Here is an 18,985-nt window from a genome sequence, read left to right as displayed (position 1 = left end):
GCTAGGTACAGGGTGTCATCATGGGCACAATGAAGTCCCAGGGCCTTATTCTACCCATAAATACTGAGGAGAGTTTCACATAGTTGAGTTTTAAAAGATAGGAGTTTAACAAGCCAACAAGGGTAGGGAGGCATGAAAGAGCAAGACATGTTTAGGGAAAGATATAGAAGTCATCAGGATGCGGGAAATAAAACTAAAGAAATAGAATTATATCATGCTGGGCCTTTTATGCCACACTAAATAACAAGAGCTTTAGGTTAAGTGGGAGCTGAGGTGAACAGTTTGCATTTTTTAAAAGATAAATATGGGGGTGCCTGGGTGGCTCAGTTGGATAAGCGTCGGACTTTGGCTCAGGTCATGGTCTCATGGTCTGTGAGTTTGAGCCCCACATCGGGCTTTGTGCTGACAGCTCAGAGCATGGAGCCTGCTTCTGATTCTGTGTTTCCCTCTCTCTCTGCCCTTCTGCCGCTCATGCTCATGCTCTGTCTCTCTCCCTCAAAAAATAAACATTAAAAATATATATTAAGCTTATGGAGAAGATGGCGGCGTAGGAGGATGCTGGGCTCACCGCACGTCCTGCTGATCACTTAGATTCCACCTACACCTGCCTAAATAACCCAGAAAACCACCATAAGACTAGCAGAACGGAGTCTCCGGAGCCAAGTGCAGACGAAAGGCCCACGGAAGAGGGTAGGAAGGGCAGAGAGGTGGTGCGCACTGCACAGACTGGCGGGAGGGAGCCGGGGCGGAGGGGCAGCCTGCCAGCCAAACAGAGCCCCTGAGTCTGGCTTGCAAAAGCAGAGGGGCCGGAGGGAGTGTGTTCCGACAGCAAGCGGGACTTAGCATCTGGGAGGTCATAAGTTAACAGCTCTGCTTGGAAAGCGGGAAGACTGGAGGACAAAGGGAGGGAGAGTTGCTGAGCCCCCAACGACAGAGCTCAATTTGGTGGGGAACAAAGGTGCTAGCCAGCGCCATCTCCCTCGCCCATCCCCCAGCCAAAATCCCAAAGAGAACCAGTTCCTGCCAGGGAAATTGCTTGCTCCGCACAAACACCCAACACTGTGCTTCTGTGGAGCCACCCCTCTGGCAGCGGGTCTGACTCCCTCCCACTGCCACAGGGCCCCTCCTGAAGTGGATCACCTAAGGAGAAGCAAGCTAAGCCTGCACCTCCTGCCTCCGTGCACCTTGCCTACCCACCCCAGATAATATGCCAGATCCCCAGCACCACAAGCCTGGCAGTGTGCAAGTAGCCCAGACGGGCCACACCACCCCACAGTGAATCTCGCCCCTAGGAGAGGGGAAGAGAAGGCACACACCAGTCTGACTGTGGCCCCAGCGGTGGGCTGGGGGCAGACATCAGGTCTGACCCGGTCCCGCCCACCAACTCCTGTTATACACTACAGCACAGAGGAAGTACCCTGCAGGTCCGCACCACTCCAAGGACTATCCAAAATGACCAAACGGAAGAATTCCCCTCAAAAGAATCTCCAGGAAATAACAACAGCCAATGAACTGATCAAAAAGGATTTAAATAATATAACAGAAAGTGAATTTAGAATAATAGTCATAAAATTAATTGCTGGGCTTGAAAACAGTATAGAGGACAGCAGAGAATCTCTTGCTACAGAGATCAAGGGACTAAGGAACAGTCAGGAGGAGCTGAAAAACGCTTTAAATGAAATGCAAAATAAAATGGAAACCACCACAGCTCGGATTGAAGAGGCAGAGGAGAGAATAGGTGAACTAGAAGATAAAATTAAGGAAAAAGAGGAAGCTGAGAAAAAGAGAGATAAAAAAATCCAGGAGGATGAGGGGAAAATTAGAGAACTAAGTGATACACTAAAAAAAAAAATAATATACGCATAATTGGTATTCCAGAGGAGGAAGAGAGAGGGAAAGGTGATGAAGGTGCACTTGAAGAAATAATAGCTGAGAACTTCCCTGAACTGGGGAAGGAAAAAGGCATTGAAATCCAAGAGGCACAGAAAACTCCCTTCAGACGTAACTTGAATCGATCTTCTGCACAATATATCAGTGTGAAACTGGCAAAATACAAGGATAAAGAGAAAATTCTGAAAGCAGCAAGGGATAAACGTGCCCTAACATATAAAGGGAGACCTATAAGACTCATGACTGATCTCTCTTTTGAAACTTGGCAGGCCAGAAAGGATTGGCAGGAGATCTACAATGTGTTGAACAGAAAAAATATGCAGCCAAGAATCCTTTATCCAGCAAGTCTGTCATTTAGAATAGAAGGAGAGATAAAGGTCTTCCCAAACAAACAAAAACTGAAGGAATTCGTCACCACTAAACCAGCCCTACAAGAGATCCTAAGGGGGATCCTGTGAGACAAAGTACCAGAGACATCGCTACAAGCATAAAACATACAGACATCACAATGACTCTAAACCTGTATCTTTCTATAATAACACTGAATGTAAATGGATTAAATGCCCCAACCAAAAGACATAGGGTATCAGAATGGATAAAAAAAAACAAGACCCATCTATTTGCTGTCTACAAGAGACTCATTTTAGACCTGGGAACACCTTTAGATTGAGAGTGAGGGGATGGAGAACTATTTATCATGCTACTGGAAGCCAAAAGAAAGCTGGAGCGGCCATACTTATATCAGACAAACTAGACTTTAAATTAAAGGCTGTAACAAGAGATGAAGAAGGGCATTATATAATAATTACAGGATCTATCCATCAGGAAGAGCTAACAATTATAAATGTCTATGCGCCGAATACCGGAGCCCCCAAATATATAAAACAATTACTCATAAACATAAGCAACCTTATTGATAAGAATGTGGTAATTGCAGGGGACTTTAACACTCCACTTACAGAAATGGACAGATCATCTAGACACACGGTCAATAAAGAAACAAGGACCCTGAATGAGACATTGGATCAGATGGACTTGACAGATATATTTAGAACTCTGCATCCCAAAGCAACAGAATATACTTTCTTCTCGAGTGCACATGGAACATTCTCCAAGATAGATCATATACTGGGCCACAAAACAGCCCTTCATAAGTATACAAGAATTGAAATTATACCATGCATACTTTCAGACCACAGTGCTATGAAGCTTGATATCAACCACAGGAAAAAGTCTGGAAAACCTCCAAAAGCATGGAGGTTAAAGAACACCCTACTAAAGCATGAATGGGTCAACCAGGCAATTCGAGAAGAAATTAAAAAATATATGGAAACAAACGAAAATGAAAATACAACAATCCAAATGCTTTGGGACGCAGCGAAGGCAGTCCTGAGAGGAAAATACATTGCAATCCAGGCCTATCTCAAGAAACAAGAAAAATCCCAAATACAAAATCTAACAGCACACCTAAAGGAAATAGAAGTAGAACAGCAAAGGCAGCCTAAACCCAGCAGAAGAAGAGAAATAATAAAGATCAGAGCAGAAATAAACAATATAGAATCTAAAAAAACTGTAGAGCAGATCAAGACCAAGAGTTGGTTTTTTGAAAAAATAAACAAAATTGACAAACCTCTAGCCAGGCTTCTCAAAAAGAAACGGGAGATGACCCAAATAGATAAAATCATGAATGAAAATGGAATTATTACAATCAATCCCTCAGAGATACAAACCATTATCAGGGAATACTATGAAAAATTATATGCCAACAAATTGGACAACCTGGAAGAAATGGAAAAATTCCTAAACACCCATACTCTTCCAAAACTCAATCAGGAGGAAATAGAAAGCTTGAACAGACCCATCACCAGCGAAGAAATTGAATCGGTTATCAAAAATCTCCCAACAAATAAGAGTCCAGGACCAGATGGCTTCCCAGGGGAGTTCTACCAGACGTTTAAAGCAGAGATAATACCTATCCTTCTCAAGCTATTCCAAGAAATAGAAAGGGAAGGAAAACTTCCAGACTCATTCTATGAAGCCAGTATTACTTTGATTCCTAAACCAGACAGAGACCCAGTAAAAAAAGAGAACTACAGGCCAATATACCTGATGAATATGGATGCCAAAATTCTCAATAAGATACTAGCAAATCGAATTCAACGGCATATAAAAAGAATTATTCACCATGATCAAGTGGGATTCATTCCTGGGATGCAGGGCTGGTTCAACATTCGCAAATCAATCAACGTGATACATCACATTAACAAAAAAAAAGAGAAAAACCATATGATCCTGTCAATCGATGCAGAAAAGGCCTTTGACAAAATCCAGCACCCTTTCTTAATAAAAACCCTTGAGAAAGTCGGGATAGAAGGAACATACTTAAAGATCATAAAAGCCATTTATGAAAAGCCCACAGCTAACATCATCCTCAACGGGGAAAAACTGAGAGCTTTTTCCCTGAGATCAGGAACACGACAGAGATGTCCACTCTCACCGCTGTTGTTTAACATAGTGCTGGAAGTTCTAGCATCAGCAATCAGACAACAACAGGAAATCAAAGGCATCAAAATTGGCAAAGATGAAGTCAAGCTTTCGCTTTTTGCAGATGACATGATATTACACATGGAAAATCCGATAGACTCCACCAAAAGTCTGCTAGAACTGATACATGAATTCAGCAAAGTTGCAGGATACAAAATCAATGTACAGAAATCAGTTGCATTCTTATACACTAACAATGAAGCAACAGAAAGACAAATAAAGAAACTGATCCCATTCACAATTGCACCAAGAAGCATAAAATACCTAGGAATAAATCTAACCAAAGATGTAAAGGATCTGTATGCTGAAAACTATAGAAAGCTTATGAAGGTAATTGCAGAAGATTTAAAGAAATGGAAAGACATTCCCTGCTCATGGATTGGAAGAATAAATATTGTCAAAATGTCAATACTACCCAAAGCTATCTACACATTCAATGCAATCCCAATCAAAATTGCACCAGCATTCGTCTCGAAACTAGAACAAGCAATCCTAAAATTCATATGGAACCACAAAAGGCCCCGAATAGCCAAAGTAATTTTGAAGAAGAAGACCAAAGCAGGAGGCATCACAATCCCAGACTTTAGCCTCTACTACAAAGCTGTCATCCTCAAGACAGCATGGTATTGGCACAAAAACAGACACATAGACCAATGGAATAGAATAGAAACCCCAGAACTAGACCCACAAACGTATGGCCAACTCATCTTTGACAAAGCAGGAAAGAACATCCAATGGAAAAAAGACAGTCTCTTTAACAAATGGTGCTGGGAGAACTGGACAGCAACATGCAGAAGGTTGAAACTAAACCACTTTCTCACACCATTCACAAAAATAAACTCAAAATGGATCAAGGACCTGAATGTGAGACAGGAAACCATCAAAACCCTAGAGGAGAAAGTAGGAAAAGACCTCTCTGACCTCAGCCATAGCAATCTCTTACTCGACACATCCCCAAAGGCAAGGGAATTAAAAGCAAAAATGAATTACCGGGACCTTATGAAGATAAAAACTTCTTCACAGCAAAGGAAACAATCAACAAAACTAAAAGGCAACCAACGGAATGGGAAAAGATATTTGCAAATGACATATCGGACAAAGGGCTAGTATCCAAAATCTATAAAGAGCTCACCAAACTCCACACCCGAAAAACAAATAACTCAGTGAAGAAATGGGCAGAAAACATGAATAGACACTTCTCTAAAGAAGACATGCGGATGGCCAACAGGCACATGAAAAGATGCTGAAAGTCGCTCCTCATCAGGGAAATACAAATCAAAACCACACTCAGGTATCACCTCACGCCAGTCAGAGTGGCCAAAATGAACAAATCAGGAGACTATAGATGCTGGAGAGGATGTGGAGAAACGGGAACCCTCTTGCACTGTTGGTGGGAATGCAAATTGGTGCAGCCACTCTGGAAAACAGTGTGGAGGTTCCTCAGAAAATTAAAAATAGACCTACCCTATGACCCAGAGATAGCACTGCTAGGAATTTACTCAAGGGATACAGGAGTACTGATTCATAGGGGCACTTGGACCCCAATGTTTATAGCAGCACTCTGAACAATAGCCAAATTATGGAAAGAGCCTAAATGTCCATCAACTGATGAATGGATAAAGAAATTGTGGTTTATATACACAATGGAGTACTACATGGCAATGAGAAAGAACGAAATATGGTCCTTTGTAGCAACGTGGATGGCACTGGAGAGTGTGATGCTAAGTGAAATAAACCATACAGAGAAAGACAGATACCATATGTTTTCACTCTTATGTGGATCCTGAGAAACTTAACAGAAATCCATGGGGGAGGGGAAGGAAAAAAAAAAAAAGAGGTTAGAGTGGGAGAGAGCCAAAGGGTAAGAGACTCTTAAAAACTGAGAACAAACTGAGGGTTGATGGGGGGTGGGAGGGAGGGGAGGGTGGGTGATGGGTATTGAGGAGGGCACCTTTTGGGATGAGCACTGGGTGTTGTATGGAAACCAATTTGACAATAAATTTCATATATTGAAAAAAAATATATATATATATATTAAAAGATAAGTATGGTGGTGCTGTGGACAGTAACTCAGGGTAGGAAGGTAGTAGATTCAGGGAATCTGTATTTGGGGAGAAATGTGAAGGATCTGGGGTGACAGGGGGGGATGGAGCAGGGGGAGTGATTTCGCTGATATTTGGGAGACAGAAGTTGATAAAATATAGTGGTTAAATGAGAAAGGAAGCAGATATAGAGAGAGGAGCCTAAAACGATCCCAAAGTTTTGACATGGATCTCTGAGCAAATGATAATGCCTTTCACTTGATTTAAGGAACACAGGAAGAAGTGTATGTGTGAGGAAAGAAAATGAATTCAGTTTAGATATGCTGAGGTAGAAATGTCTGAGGAACATATAAGGGCAGATGTCTGGTAGGAAAAAGGAAATGAGGCTCTGAAGCTCAGGGGAGAGATCTTAATCAGAGATTTAGATTTCAAGGCTAAATATTTACAATTTTATTCAGAATGATAAAATGTCACAAAAACAGTCAGAGCTACTAATGTCCCACCAGCTGCTGCTTCTTCCCTCCTGCAGACTGTTTAACACTCATCAACCAACATCTATCAGGATATGCTATGTGGGTTTGCAGTCTGCCATGCACTGGAGCCTCCCGAGATATGTCTGTCAGATCAGCAATGAGACTTACAGTGCAAGAACAGCTGGTCCTCTCTGGAGCCTGTTCCCCCAGCTCAAACCTGTCCTCAGCACAGAGGTGAGAGTGTCCTGGCGATACTGAACACTAGACTAGCACTGTTTGATTGATCAGATTGACTGCTTTGTATCAACACTCTGTGCACCTGATCTAACACATTCCTAACTTTTCATGATCTCTGATAACTAATTCAAGGAAGTAATATATGACCAGTTTAATACCTAATTATTATGAAAGTATACATAGCTGGTATCATCAGCTCAGTGAACTAAAAATTTTTTTTAATATGAAATTTATTGTCAAATTGGTTTCCATACATTTCCATACAACACACAGTGCTCATCCCAACAGGTGCCCTCCTCAATGCCCATCACCCACTTTCCCCTTCCCTCCCATCCCCCATTAACCCTCAGTTTATTCTCAGGTTCTAAGAGTCTTTTATGGTTTGGCTCCCTCCCTAACTTTTTTTTTCCCTTCCCCTCCCCCATGGTCTTCTGTTAAGTTTCTCAGGATCCACATAAGAGTGAAAACATATGGTATCTGTCTTTCTCTGTAAGACTTATTTCACTTAGCATAACACTCTCCAGTTCCATCCATGTTGTGACAAAAGGCCAGATTTCATTCTTTCTCATTGCCAAGTAGTATTCCATTGTATATATAAACCACAATTTCTTTATCCATTCATCATTTTTTTTTATCCATTCATCATTTGATGGACATTTAGGCTCTTTCCATAATTTGGCTATTGTTGAGAGTGCTGCTATAAACATTGGGGTCCAAGTGCCCCTATGCATCAGCACTCCTGTATCCTTTGGGTAAATTCCTAGCAGTGCTATTGCTGGGTCATAGGGTAGTTCTATTTTTTTTTTTTTTAATTTTTTTTCAACGTTTATTTATTTTTGGGACAGAGAGAGACAGAGCATGAACGGGGGAGGGGCAGAGAGAGAGGGAGACACAGAATAGGAAACAGGCTCCAGGCTCCGAGCCATCAGCCCAGAGCCCGACGCGGGGCTCGAACTCACGGACCGTGAGATCGTGACCTGGCTGAAGTCGGACGCTTAACCGACTGCGCCACCCAGGCGCCCCGCGGTAGTTCTATTTTTAATTTTTTGAGGAACTTCCACACTGTGTTGGGACTGAACTAAAATTTTTGAAGGCTTATACAACTACACAGATCCTAATGGAAAGAAGAAAGAATGTTTAACAATTAAATCTAGATTTAAATTCTGCTTACTAGTTTACACTTAAAACTAAAGAAAGGAAGTAGTGTTTTCAACTAAGGACCTTACAGTTTTATTACGTGAATGGGAAGGTGGTATAGTTTTCTAATTTAGTCTAGGGGTTTTTAAAAGATCAAAACATTTCCAGCAGCTCTACAAAAAAGAACATTTTTTTCACTTTTCTTCTTTTAAAATATTTTGTTTCTTGAGGCTCAATTACAAATAATAAGCCCAAAGAAAAAACAACTGATGCATTAATAACCTCACGTGGACCAGAGCTGGGGTGTCTCTGCTGGGCTTAGATCTTCTCTGTGCAGTAAGCCCGAGAAAGCATGTACTGAGCACAGACACTGTGTGTGGTGCTGTGATCATGGAAAGAGAAGACACAATCCCTGGCACTCAAGGATGATTAAGCAGGGTGCTCTGGTTTTTAAACTGCAGCCCATGGACTTTCAGTGGTCACACAGAATACTGGGTGGGGTTAAGGGGCACAGTGAGATTCCTATTATTTCCCCTTTCCCTTCAACAGTGAAGTAGTTCTATTTTACCTGTTTTATTTATTGAACTTTCTCATAAAATTTAGCTTAAAGAAAGGATTCTAGGGGCGCCTGGGTGGCTCCGTTGGTTGAGTGGCCGACTTCGGCTCAGGTCATGACCTGGCGGTCCGTGAGTTCGAGCCCCGCGTTGGGCTCTGTGCTGACAGCTCAGAGCCTGGAGCCTGTTTTGGATTCTGTGTCTCCCTCTCTCTGACCCTCCCCTGTTCATGCTCTGTCTCTCTCTGTCTCAAAAATAAATAAAACGTTAAAAAAAAAAAGAAAGAAAGGATTCTTCCATATACAAAAATGAGTAATAAGTTTACAAATCTCTGACCTAGGAGGAAAACAGGAGCAGCCAGAATCTGCATCTCCATAGCCCTGACCTACAGTCTTAGCTGTGCACAGCAGCTGTAGCTGTCATCCCTGCCACAACTACCTTTAGCCACAGCTTTCCTAGACACACATGCTGGGAGCTACTGGTGACAAGGAAATTCCACATGCCTCCATCAGTGAATGTATCATTTTATCCCTATGCCAAAGTGAAGCAAGGTGTTTTAATTTGCGGGGCAAGGTCTGTCAAGAACAGAGGTACTGGGAAGCATGCATACTAACTGCTTTCCTTTTGTACTGTTATAACTTCCATTTTTAATTTTCTTGTATATAACATGCAATTGGAAAAATGAAACCATGATTTCAGTTTTTAAGTAAAAAAAATAAAAAACCCATAAAGCACTTTGAATACAGGAAGTTTCCAAGCAATATAAAAGCATCCCCAAATTTACTTTATCCCCACCCCACCTAGAAGATGACCACAGAGAAATGTCTGGATGCCCTAAAAGTCTAAGTTGGCTATAAAGATCATCTCACCCATCACAGCCATGCTGGCCTGTAGAGAAACAGAAGCCTGGAATGTCTCTTTGACTCCTCCCACCTTTCACGATGAAAGCACTGCTGCACTTGCTCATGCTTAAAGGCTTCACTGCTCTGCCCAAATACATGGTCTGCTGCATATCAGACCCGTTCTGTGGCCTCTCTTCCAATCCAAGGAAAAGAGTAACAATTGGAATCAGACCAACCTTCCCTTCAGTCTGGAAGATGCTCTCTCCCCTTTGCAGGGCTGGAATGGCATTGAGGGCTTGGCTGCTCTTAGACAGGACACCATTAACCTACTACACTGTGAACCCTCTCTCCCGTGTGCAGCAAGGCAGGGCCCAGGGTACTGTATTCTGGAGCTGGACCTCTCTGCTGAACTTGCTTTGTTCTATGTTTCTCTTATGCGTTTTCTCTGGCACTGAAGAGTTGCATCGTCTTCTCTCTCTGAGGTGGTAACAGCCAAGACTGGGGTTGAACTTCCATGTGGAAATAGGCACAGGATAAAAAAGAGGCCACACGTGACTTCAAGGTAAACTGGGATTTGAGGCAAAACTCCCTGCTAAGTAAGAAGAGGTCACCTAATCTTGTTTTTCTTTCTCTGTCATCTATCTTCTCTGAAGGCCAGAGATGCTTTTATGACCCAACCAATACCATCCTTATACAATCTCAACCTCACCACAACCTCTAGTAACTTTTACCTGATCTGCTTGCCTTCTCTCATATCATATAAGGAAAAGAAGACATCAGTATCTTCTCCAATGGTATTGTAGGTGAAACTCTTCAGACTGAGGAAGAAGTGATGTGGCACTGGCATCCGACAGGTTTCTCCATGACGTGGGCGCATCGTATCTACCTAATGAGGAAGGCAAAAAACAGTGATTCCAATTTTAGTTATTCATGCATTGGTCATAAATGAAAACTAAATGACTGGCTTTCCTCATACTACCAAAGGGGATAATTTAAGAGAGAGAAAAGGTGTTTTCTCTGCTAGTAAGGGAATACTGTGTCAATATACTTGGTTTGAAGTGGGCAAATATGCAGCTGGGAGAAGTAAACTGAGTGGAGGAGATATAGGAACAGTAATTCCAACTTATGAGTGAACTTAAAGTCTCCACAAGATCACAAATTTATAAATTCTCCACAAACTTCTAAATTCAAAGTTATTTTTTGGAGACACTGTCACCCTGATGCACTTGATTTACATTGTTAGATGGTAATAGCTACCATACTAAATGACACTTCTATTTTCTCCCAGATGGATTCATTTTAGTCTCCCGTCTACTTTATTTTAATTGTGCTTAAGTAAATTTGCACAGAGCAGTGAGTGGAGACCAGGCAAATCTGCTTAGAGACCAGGGCCATTTAGATTAAAGGCAGCACACAATCAAGACATCAGGGGTTGCTATCACTGGCTGGTGCATCCCCATGCTGTGATCTCTTAAAAGAAAGAGCTGAGGGAAATACTGGGAGGCCTAGTTAGACTGCTTACCTGGGATGTGCTTTGCTGTACGCTCTGCCGGCTAGATAAGTGCTATGGAAAGAAAAAAAGAAAAATTCACTCAACTGGGAAAGAAAGTAACTGTTATTCAGCAGCCTCTATATGTTAGGCATTCTGTAGTCTTTTACTTATATGTTCTCATTTAATTCTGATAAAAATCTTGGTGTAAGAAAGTGACGTGCTGAAGATCATACAGCAAGAAGGTGGCAAAGTCTGGATTCAAACACAAGACTCTCCAGCTCAGAGTACCAACCACCCAAGTGATGGGCTCTTGCTAGTAGATTTTTGCTTTGGTGCTGTTTGCTCCACACCCTCTACCACCTCCTGAGCTGCAAGATCCAGCTTATTCAGGCTTTCTACTCTGGAGGATGTGTAGTCTTTAACCTGAAGCACCCCTCACCCCCAACATGCTGTTCCTTTGCTGCTGGCTGATGTTAGAAGAAGCAGATTCCAATCCCAGCTAAATGTAAAAGGGTTGTGAAATCAGATAAATTGCTTACTCTCTCCAAGAGACATTTTCCTCACCTGTAAAACTGAGATAAAAGCTTTTATTGTCTTTCTCTCAGTTACTGTGAGGCTCAAATTACCTAACAGGAAGCTGCATGGAACAGTAGTTAGGGACCTAAGTGCAGAAGTGAGACCACCTGGTTTTAAATCTTGACTCACATTTGTCTTTGCTCATATAAAAGTGAGGATAACATTTTGTGCTGAACTCAACCTCACAGGGTTTTGTGCAGATTAACCTGGTATGGTAACCTGGTATGTTCAGTCCCTGGTCTTGTTAAATGCAACAATGAGAGTTTCTATTTGCTCTCTTTGGGACCTAGAAGTGGGAGACAACACTCATTTGGTGAACTATTCTACACCACGTGGGTAGGAAGGATGGTTGCTGAGTAGACTGATTTCATTTTTTTAATTTAGGGTTAAATGTGTCCATTTGGAAAACTGAATACAATTAGATGTTAATTTAAATGTATCTTACTAGCCATATTTGCTAATTATTAAATATTCATGTGTATTATTAGCTATATTAGTAATTTATTATTGATTATTAATGTTCATTGATGGGACTATATGTTCCCATGATGCATATTAAATATAATAAAATAGGCCTCCAACAGCTGGGGAAATCATCACATAGAATGTACATGTATAAAAGAAAATGTATACAAAAAGGTTTCTAAAAAATTGGGCTTTCCGGATGCCTGAGTGGCTCAGTCCATTAAGCAACCAACTCTTGATTTCAGCTCAGGTCATGATCTCATGCTTAGTGAGACTGAGCCCCGCATTGGGCTCTGCGCTTACAGTGCAGAGCCTGCTTGGGATTCTCTCTCTTCCTCTCTCTGCCCTTCCCCTGACTCACATGTGCACACATTTTGTGTTCTCTCTCTCCCAAAATAAATGAAACATTTTTAAAACTCAGGCTTTCAAAAAAAAGTTTTCTATGGTTTATTGACCCATATCCCACTGGGAAGGTTATTGGCCTAAAATGCTTTCCATTGTTCTATTTTACATTCAGGGACTACACTAAGTGATTCTTCTCAAGTGGAGTTATTGATTAACTCCTAAAATGACTACCACTCCTCAACACAAATATTCAATTATAACTACATACAGGAGTTTATAGCTAATTTCGGTGAACTCCCTTTTGACAATAACAAATGTCATTCTAGATTTTAGAAGCACCAAATTTGAGGAGAATTTTCAAACCAGTCTAACAAATGTTGTGTGGGTAAAGCATCAAAACTGACATTCTGGAACCTCTTTCATGGCACCGTAGGGAAAAACCACTTCCCCTTTAGGTGGCATTCAGCTGGCCAGCTGATAATATCCCTCTTCAGAACCATCACCACCTGTATTAGGGCCATAATGTATTATTTCTGTGTGTTTGCTACCTAACTCTAGACTTTGCCCTCCCAGAGAGCAAAAAAAACCCTATCTTAATCATTTTATATTTGAAGTACATAGGGCAATGTACATCAAAAATATAAATTAATTAAGAATTGCATGGACATTGCTAGTGGGGGTATATATAGTCATTTTGGAAAAAAATATGGCCTAATGTATTAGCGCTGAAAATGTTATTACCTAACCATTCAGCAATTTGTCTCCTGGTTATAAACCCCATAGAATTGCTTGCTGTTAATGTTACCATCATATTTTATAATTAATAACATAAAATATTCAAAGACCTCTGTTGAGTATATATAAAAATATTTGGCTGGCCAGATGTCTGTCTGGTGAGCCAAATACTAATACTTCTTTCTTTTAAATCTGTATTTCTGTTAATACTGGTAATCTACCTTTTCCTAGGAAAACTTTTTTATTTCATCCAAGTTTTCTCATTTATTACCAGATAATTCAAGAAAATATTCTCTTACAATTGCTTTTGTGTCCTTTGTGTTTGGAATAAATTTTCCTTTCTCATTAAAAAAATGTATGCACTACATTACTATTCTGCCAAATTTCCCCCATACAAGAAGGCGTTTTCAGCCCTTTGAAGTCTTTGGTTCATTTAGTCTACAAAAGTCTACCAATATGGGAAAAAACCCTGCAACTTCAGACATTCTATTCAATTGAATAACACAATTAATTGCCTGCTATATATATTTGGAACTGTGTTAAGTATTGTGTTAAGTCTTACAAGGAAATACAAGATCTATTTAGTCAGATCACTAATAAAACGATGCTTCATTGCTAGCAAATTTAATCAATTGATTTAAGTCCAGAAGTGAAAGTACAAACATTGATCTAATAAAAACATTAATTAGCACTAGAAGATAACAGACTAATACAGTTCCCAACACACGCTAATGTGGAAAGATAACAACATAACAGGAGGTTATAATGTAAGTATTCTGTTAGATCTCCCCACAATTTAGAAGCTCTTATATAATCTTCAAGTGTCCATATTCCCCAAAGAGGCATAGCTAATTAAAATTAACACAAATACTTTGTTGTTGCCCTTTGAAATGCTTTTTAGTTTGGGCGGCACCAGTTCTCTGTCGTTGAAAGTGCATTTGGACTTGTTATTATGCAGAAGCAAGAACTGAGGAGAATTAGGGGATTCTTCTGGTTCTTGTCATATAGAATAGAAAATCTGTGCATATAAAGAGATTTTTACCAATTACCACTGAACACTTGCACAGGGGATTGATCTTTTTAATGAAAAACAAAATTTCTAAATGTAAACTTAAGGTATAATCCTATTCATAAAGGTTTTCTTGCAAAATGAGTGACAAGGAATATTATATTCAGAAAGTTTCACATGGAGCCTTTGTAATTTCCAGTAATAGATTTAAATGTTAATACAAAAAGGTTTTAAAAGGTTATTCCTTTGAAGCTTCTTGGTAAATTTAACATTTAATCAAAACACTTGCTGTGCATTTACTATATGCAATTTAACATAAAAATAAGTTGTTTTCAATAAATTTATGGACTTTCAAAATCATTTTTTTCTTCTGAATATCTAGTTCTTTTATCTAAAGGCAAATACATGGGATAAAAGACAGCATAAAATGAAAAAAAGAGACTTGAATCTTTCCTTGGTCTTTTTGAGAAGTCAACATTTTAAAATTAACATTTAAATGTATTAAAAGTAATATAAGCACATAGGTTTAAAAGTTAAATAGCCTTAAAAGTCTTGCAATAGAGTAAACTGAGGGTTGATGGGGGGTGGGAGGGAGGGGAGGGTGGGTGATGGTTATTGAGGAGGGCACCTGTTGGGATAAGCACTGGGTGCTGTATGGAAACCAATTTGACAATAAATTTCATATTAAAAAAATAAACTGCTGAAAGACTACCAATTGGGGGGGGGGGGATGGGCCAGAGACACACTGATAATTCAGAAAAAAAAATGCAATTCAATCAGTAGACTTATTAACACTATGTTCAACCTCCCTAGTAATCAAATGAAAATTAAAACAATAAGAAACAATCGTGCCTATTAAGTTGGCAAACATAAAAAAAAGTCTTGCAATAAAATTATCAGTCCTCTGTTCATCCTGTACTATTTCCTAAGATAAGTACTTTTAACTCTTTATTATGTTTTTTTTCTAAAATTTATCAAGTATTTCTAAATGTCACATTTATAAAGCTCTCTTTTTGTGAAGTTTTAGATTTATTTATTAGCTTCTTATAATGGTAGTGAGGATTTTCACATTTGTTTATATTCAGTTCCCTTCATCTATCTTCCTAATATCTCCCAATTTTTGGTTAAAACTTGTTAGTGACTGTAACTTAAATATAGTTCACTGGTGAGCCAGTGTATTTCAATTACATTTCCTGTCTTCTACATTTTGCTTTTGTTTTAGAAGTCTTAGTTTTTGGGGCGCCTGGGTGGCTCAGTCAGTGAGCATCTGACTTAAGCTCAGGTTATGATCTCATGGTCTGTGGGTTTGAACCCCATGTCGGGCTTTGTGCTGACAGCTTAGAGCCTGGAGCCTGCTTCAGATTCTGTGTTTCCCTCGCTCTCTGCCCCTCCCCTGCTCATGGTCTGTCTCTCTCTCAAAAATAAATAAACATTGAAAATAATAAAAAATTCTTAAAAAGGCAATCTTAGTTTTATTTAAGTTACAGGGCCCTTTCCTATGTTCTTCTACAGCTTTATAAAATACCTTTCAAAAACATCCTCCATATGGTACAATATTCTTTTTCTTTCAAGTTTATATTTAAATTCTAGTTAGTTAAAATACAGTGCAGTATTGGTTTCAGGAGCAGAATTCAGTGACTCGTCACTTACATACAACACTGAGTGATCATCACAACAAGTGTCCTCCTTAATACCCATCACTCATCTAGCGCATCTCCCATCCACCTCCCTCCATCAACCCATAGTTTGTTCTCTATTGTTAAGAGTCTCTTGTAGTTTGTTTCCCTCTCTTCCCTCCCCCAATTTCCCATGTTCATCTGTTTTGTTTCTTAAACTCCACATGCGTGAAATCATATGGTATTTGTTTTTCTCTGACTTACTGTGTTAGAGCATAATAAATTCTAGCTCCATCCACGTCACTGCAAATGGCAAAATTTCATTTTTTGAAGTTGAGTAATATTCCATTGTATGCATATGTGTGTGAATGCATGTGTGTATATATATACACACACATCTTCCTTTTTATTATTTTAAAACTAAATATAATTTATTGTCAAATTTGTTTCCATACAACACCCAGCGCTCATCTCAACAGGTACCATCCTCAATGCCCATCACCCACTTTCCCTTCTCCCCTACCTCCCATCAACCCTCAGTTTGTTCTCAGTTTTTAAGAGTCTCTTATGGTTTGTCTCCCTCTTCTCTGTAACTTTTTATTTTCCCCTTCCCCTCCCCCATGGTCTTCTGTTAAGTTTCTCAGGCTCCACATATGAGTGAAAACATATGGTATCTGTCTTTCTCTGCCTGACTTATTTCACTTAGCATAATACCCTCCAGTTCTATCCACATTGCTGCAAATGGCCAGATTTCATTCTTTCTCATTGTCAAGCAGTATTCCATTGTATATATAAACCACATATTTATCCATTCATCAGTTGATGGACATTTAGGCTCTTTCCATAATTTGGCTATTGTTGAAAGTGCTGCTATAAACATGGGGTAGATGTGCCCCTATACATCAGCACTCCTGTATCCCTTGGGTAAATTCCTAGCAGCGCTATTGCTGGGTCATAGAGTAGTTCTATTTTTAATTTTTTTAGGAACCTCCACACTGTTTTCCAGAGCAACTGTACCAGTTTGCATTCTCACCAACAGTGCAAGAGGGTTCCTGTTTCTCCACATCCTCGCCAGCATTTATACTTTGCTGATTTGTTCGTTTTAGCTACTCTGACTGGCATGAGGTGGTATCTGAGTGTGGTTTTGATTTGTATTTCCCTGAGGAGGAGCGACGTTCAGCATCTTTTCATGTGACTGTTGGCCATCTGTATGTTTTCTTTGGAAAAATGTCTATTCATGTCTTCTGCCCACTTCTTCACTGGATTATTTGTTTTTCGGGTGTGGAGTTTGGTGAGCTCTTTATAGATTTTGGATACAGCCCTTTGTCTGATATGTCATTTGCAAATATCTTTTCCCATTCTGTTGGTTGCCTTTTAGTTTTGTTGATTGTTTCCTTTGCAGTGCAGAAGCTGTTTATTTTCATGAGGTCCCAATAGTTCATTTTTGCGTTTAATTCCCTTGCCTTTGGAGATGTGCCGAGTAAGAAATTGCTGCGGCTGAGGTCAGAGAAGTTTTTTCCTGCTTTCTCCTCTAGGGTTTTGATGGTTTCCTGTCTTACATTCAGGTCCTTCATCCATTTTGAGTTTATTTTTGTGTATGGTGTAAGAAAGTGGTCTAGTTTCATTCTTCTGCATGTTGCTGTCCAGCTCTCCCAGCACCATTTGTTAAAGAGACTGTCTTTTTTCCATTGGATGTTCTTTCCTGCTTTGTCAAAGATTAGTTGGCCATACATTTGTGGGTTTAATTCTGGGGTCTCTATTCTATTCCATTGGTCTACGTGTCTGTTTTTGTGCCAATATGATACTGTCCTGATGATTACAGCTTTGTAGTTGAGGCTAAAGTCTGGGATTTTGATGCCTTCCGCTTTGGTTTTCTTCTTCAATATTACTTTGGCTATTAGGGGTCTTTTGTGGTTCCATACAAATTTTAGGATTGCTTGTTCTAGCTTTAAGAAGAATGTTGGTGCAACTTTGATTGGGATTGCATTGAATGTGTAGATAGCTTTGGGAAGTATTGATATTTTAACAATATTTATTCTTTCAATCCATAAGCATGGAATGTTTTTTCATTTCTTTGTATCTTCTTCCATTCCTTCATGAGCTTTCTGTAGTTTTCAGCATACAGATCTTTTACATCTTTGGTTAGGTTTATTCCTAGGTATTTTATGGTTCTTGGTGCAATTGTGAATGGGCTCAGTTTATTTCTCTTCCTGTTTCTTCATTATTATACCACATCTTCTTTATCATTCATCAGTTGATGGATATTTGGGCTCTCTCCAAAGTGAGAGAGTTTGGTTGTATCTCATTGTGTGCTTTTTAAAATTTAAATTCAAGTTAGTTAATACACAGTATAGTCTCAGCTTCAAGAGTAGAACCCAGTGATTCATCTCTTATATAGGACACCCAATGTTTGTCTCCAAAAATGCCCTCCTTAAGGCCCATCACCCATTTAACACATTTCCCACCCACCTCCCCTCTAGCAACCCTCAGTTTGTTCTCTGTCTTTAAGAGTCTCTTATAGCTTACCTCCTTCTGTTTTTATCTTATTTTTCCTTCCGTTCCCCTGTGTTCTGTTGTGTTTCTCAAATTCCACATATGAATGAAGCCATTTAATAGCTTTCTCTGACTTATTTCGCTTAACCTAATACCCTCTAGTTGTGGCAAATGACAAGATTTCATTATTTTTCATCACAAGTAGTATTCAATATATGCCACATCTTTTCATCCATTCATCAGTCAATGGACACTCCATGTGGGCTCTTGCCATAACTTGGCTATTGTTGATACCACTGCTATAAAGATTGGGGTACATGTGCCCCTTCAAAACAGTACACCTATATCCTTTGGATAAATACCCAGTACTGCAAATTCTGGATCACAGGATAGTTCTATTTTTAATTTTTTGAGACCTCCATACTGTTTTCCAGAGTGGCCGCACCAGTTTGCATTCCCACCAACAGTGCAAAAGGGTTCCCCTCTCTCCACAACATCACCAACACCTGTTGTTTCCTGTGCTGCTCATTTTAGC

At 39.8% G+C, this 18,985-nt stretch overlaps 1 protein-coding gene across 1 annotated transcript in view; it reads right to left on the bottom strand.

The window, feature by feature from the left end:
• Nucleotides 1-18,985, bottom strand: part of DOCK3 (dedicator of cytokinesis 3) — a 419,595-nt gene that overhangs the window by 154,410 nt on the left and 246,200 nt on the right. Inside the window, exons 6-8 of the mRNA XM_040445563.1 lie at nt 11,242-11,283; nt 10,451-10,605; nt 9,747-10,019 (exon numbers count right to left, since the gene is read on the bottom strand). Coding sequence (XP_040301497.1) covers nt 9,747-10,019; nt 10,451-10,605; nt 11,242-11,283 — 470 coding nt within the window. The remainder of the gene's footprint in view (nt 1-9,746; nt 10,020-10,450; nt 10,606-11,241; nt 11,284-18,985) is intronic.

Source organism: Herpailurus yagouaroundi, unplaced genomic scaffold (assembly GCF_014898765.1).
Source record: "Herpailurus yagouaroundi ecotype Mexico unplaced genomic scaffold, PumYag 193, whole genome shotgun sequence".
NCBI lineage: Eukaryota > Metazoa > Chordata > Mammalia > Carnivora > Felidae > Herpailurus > Herpailurus yagouaroundi.
The sequence above is the reverse complement of the archived record's forward strand: the minus strand, read 5'-3'. Positions and strand labels throughout refer to the sequence as shown.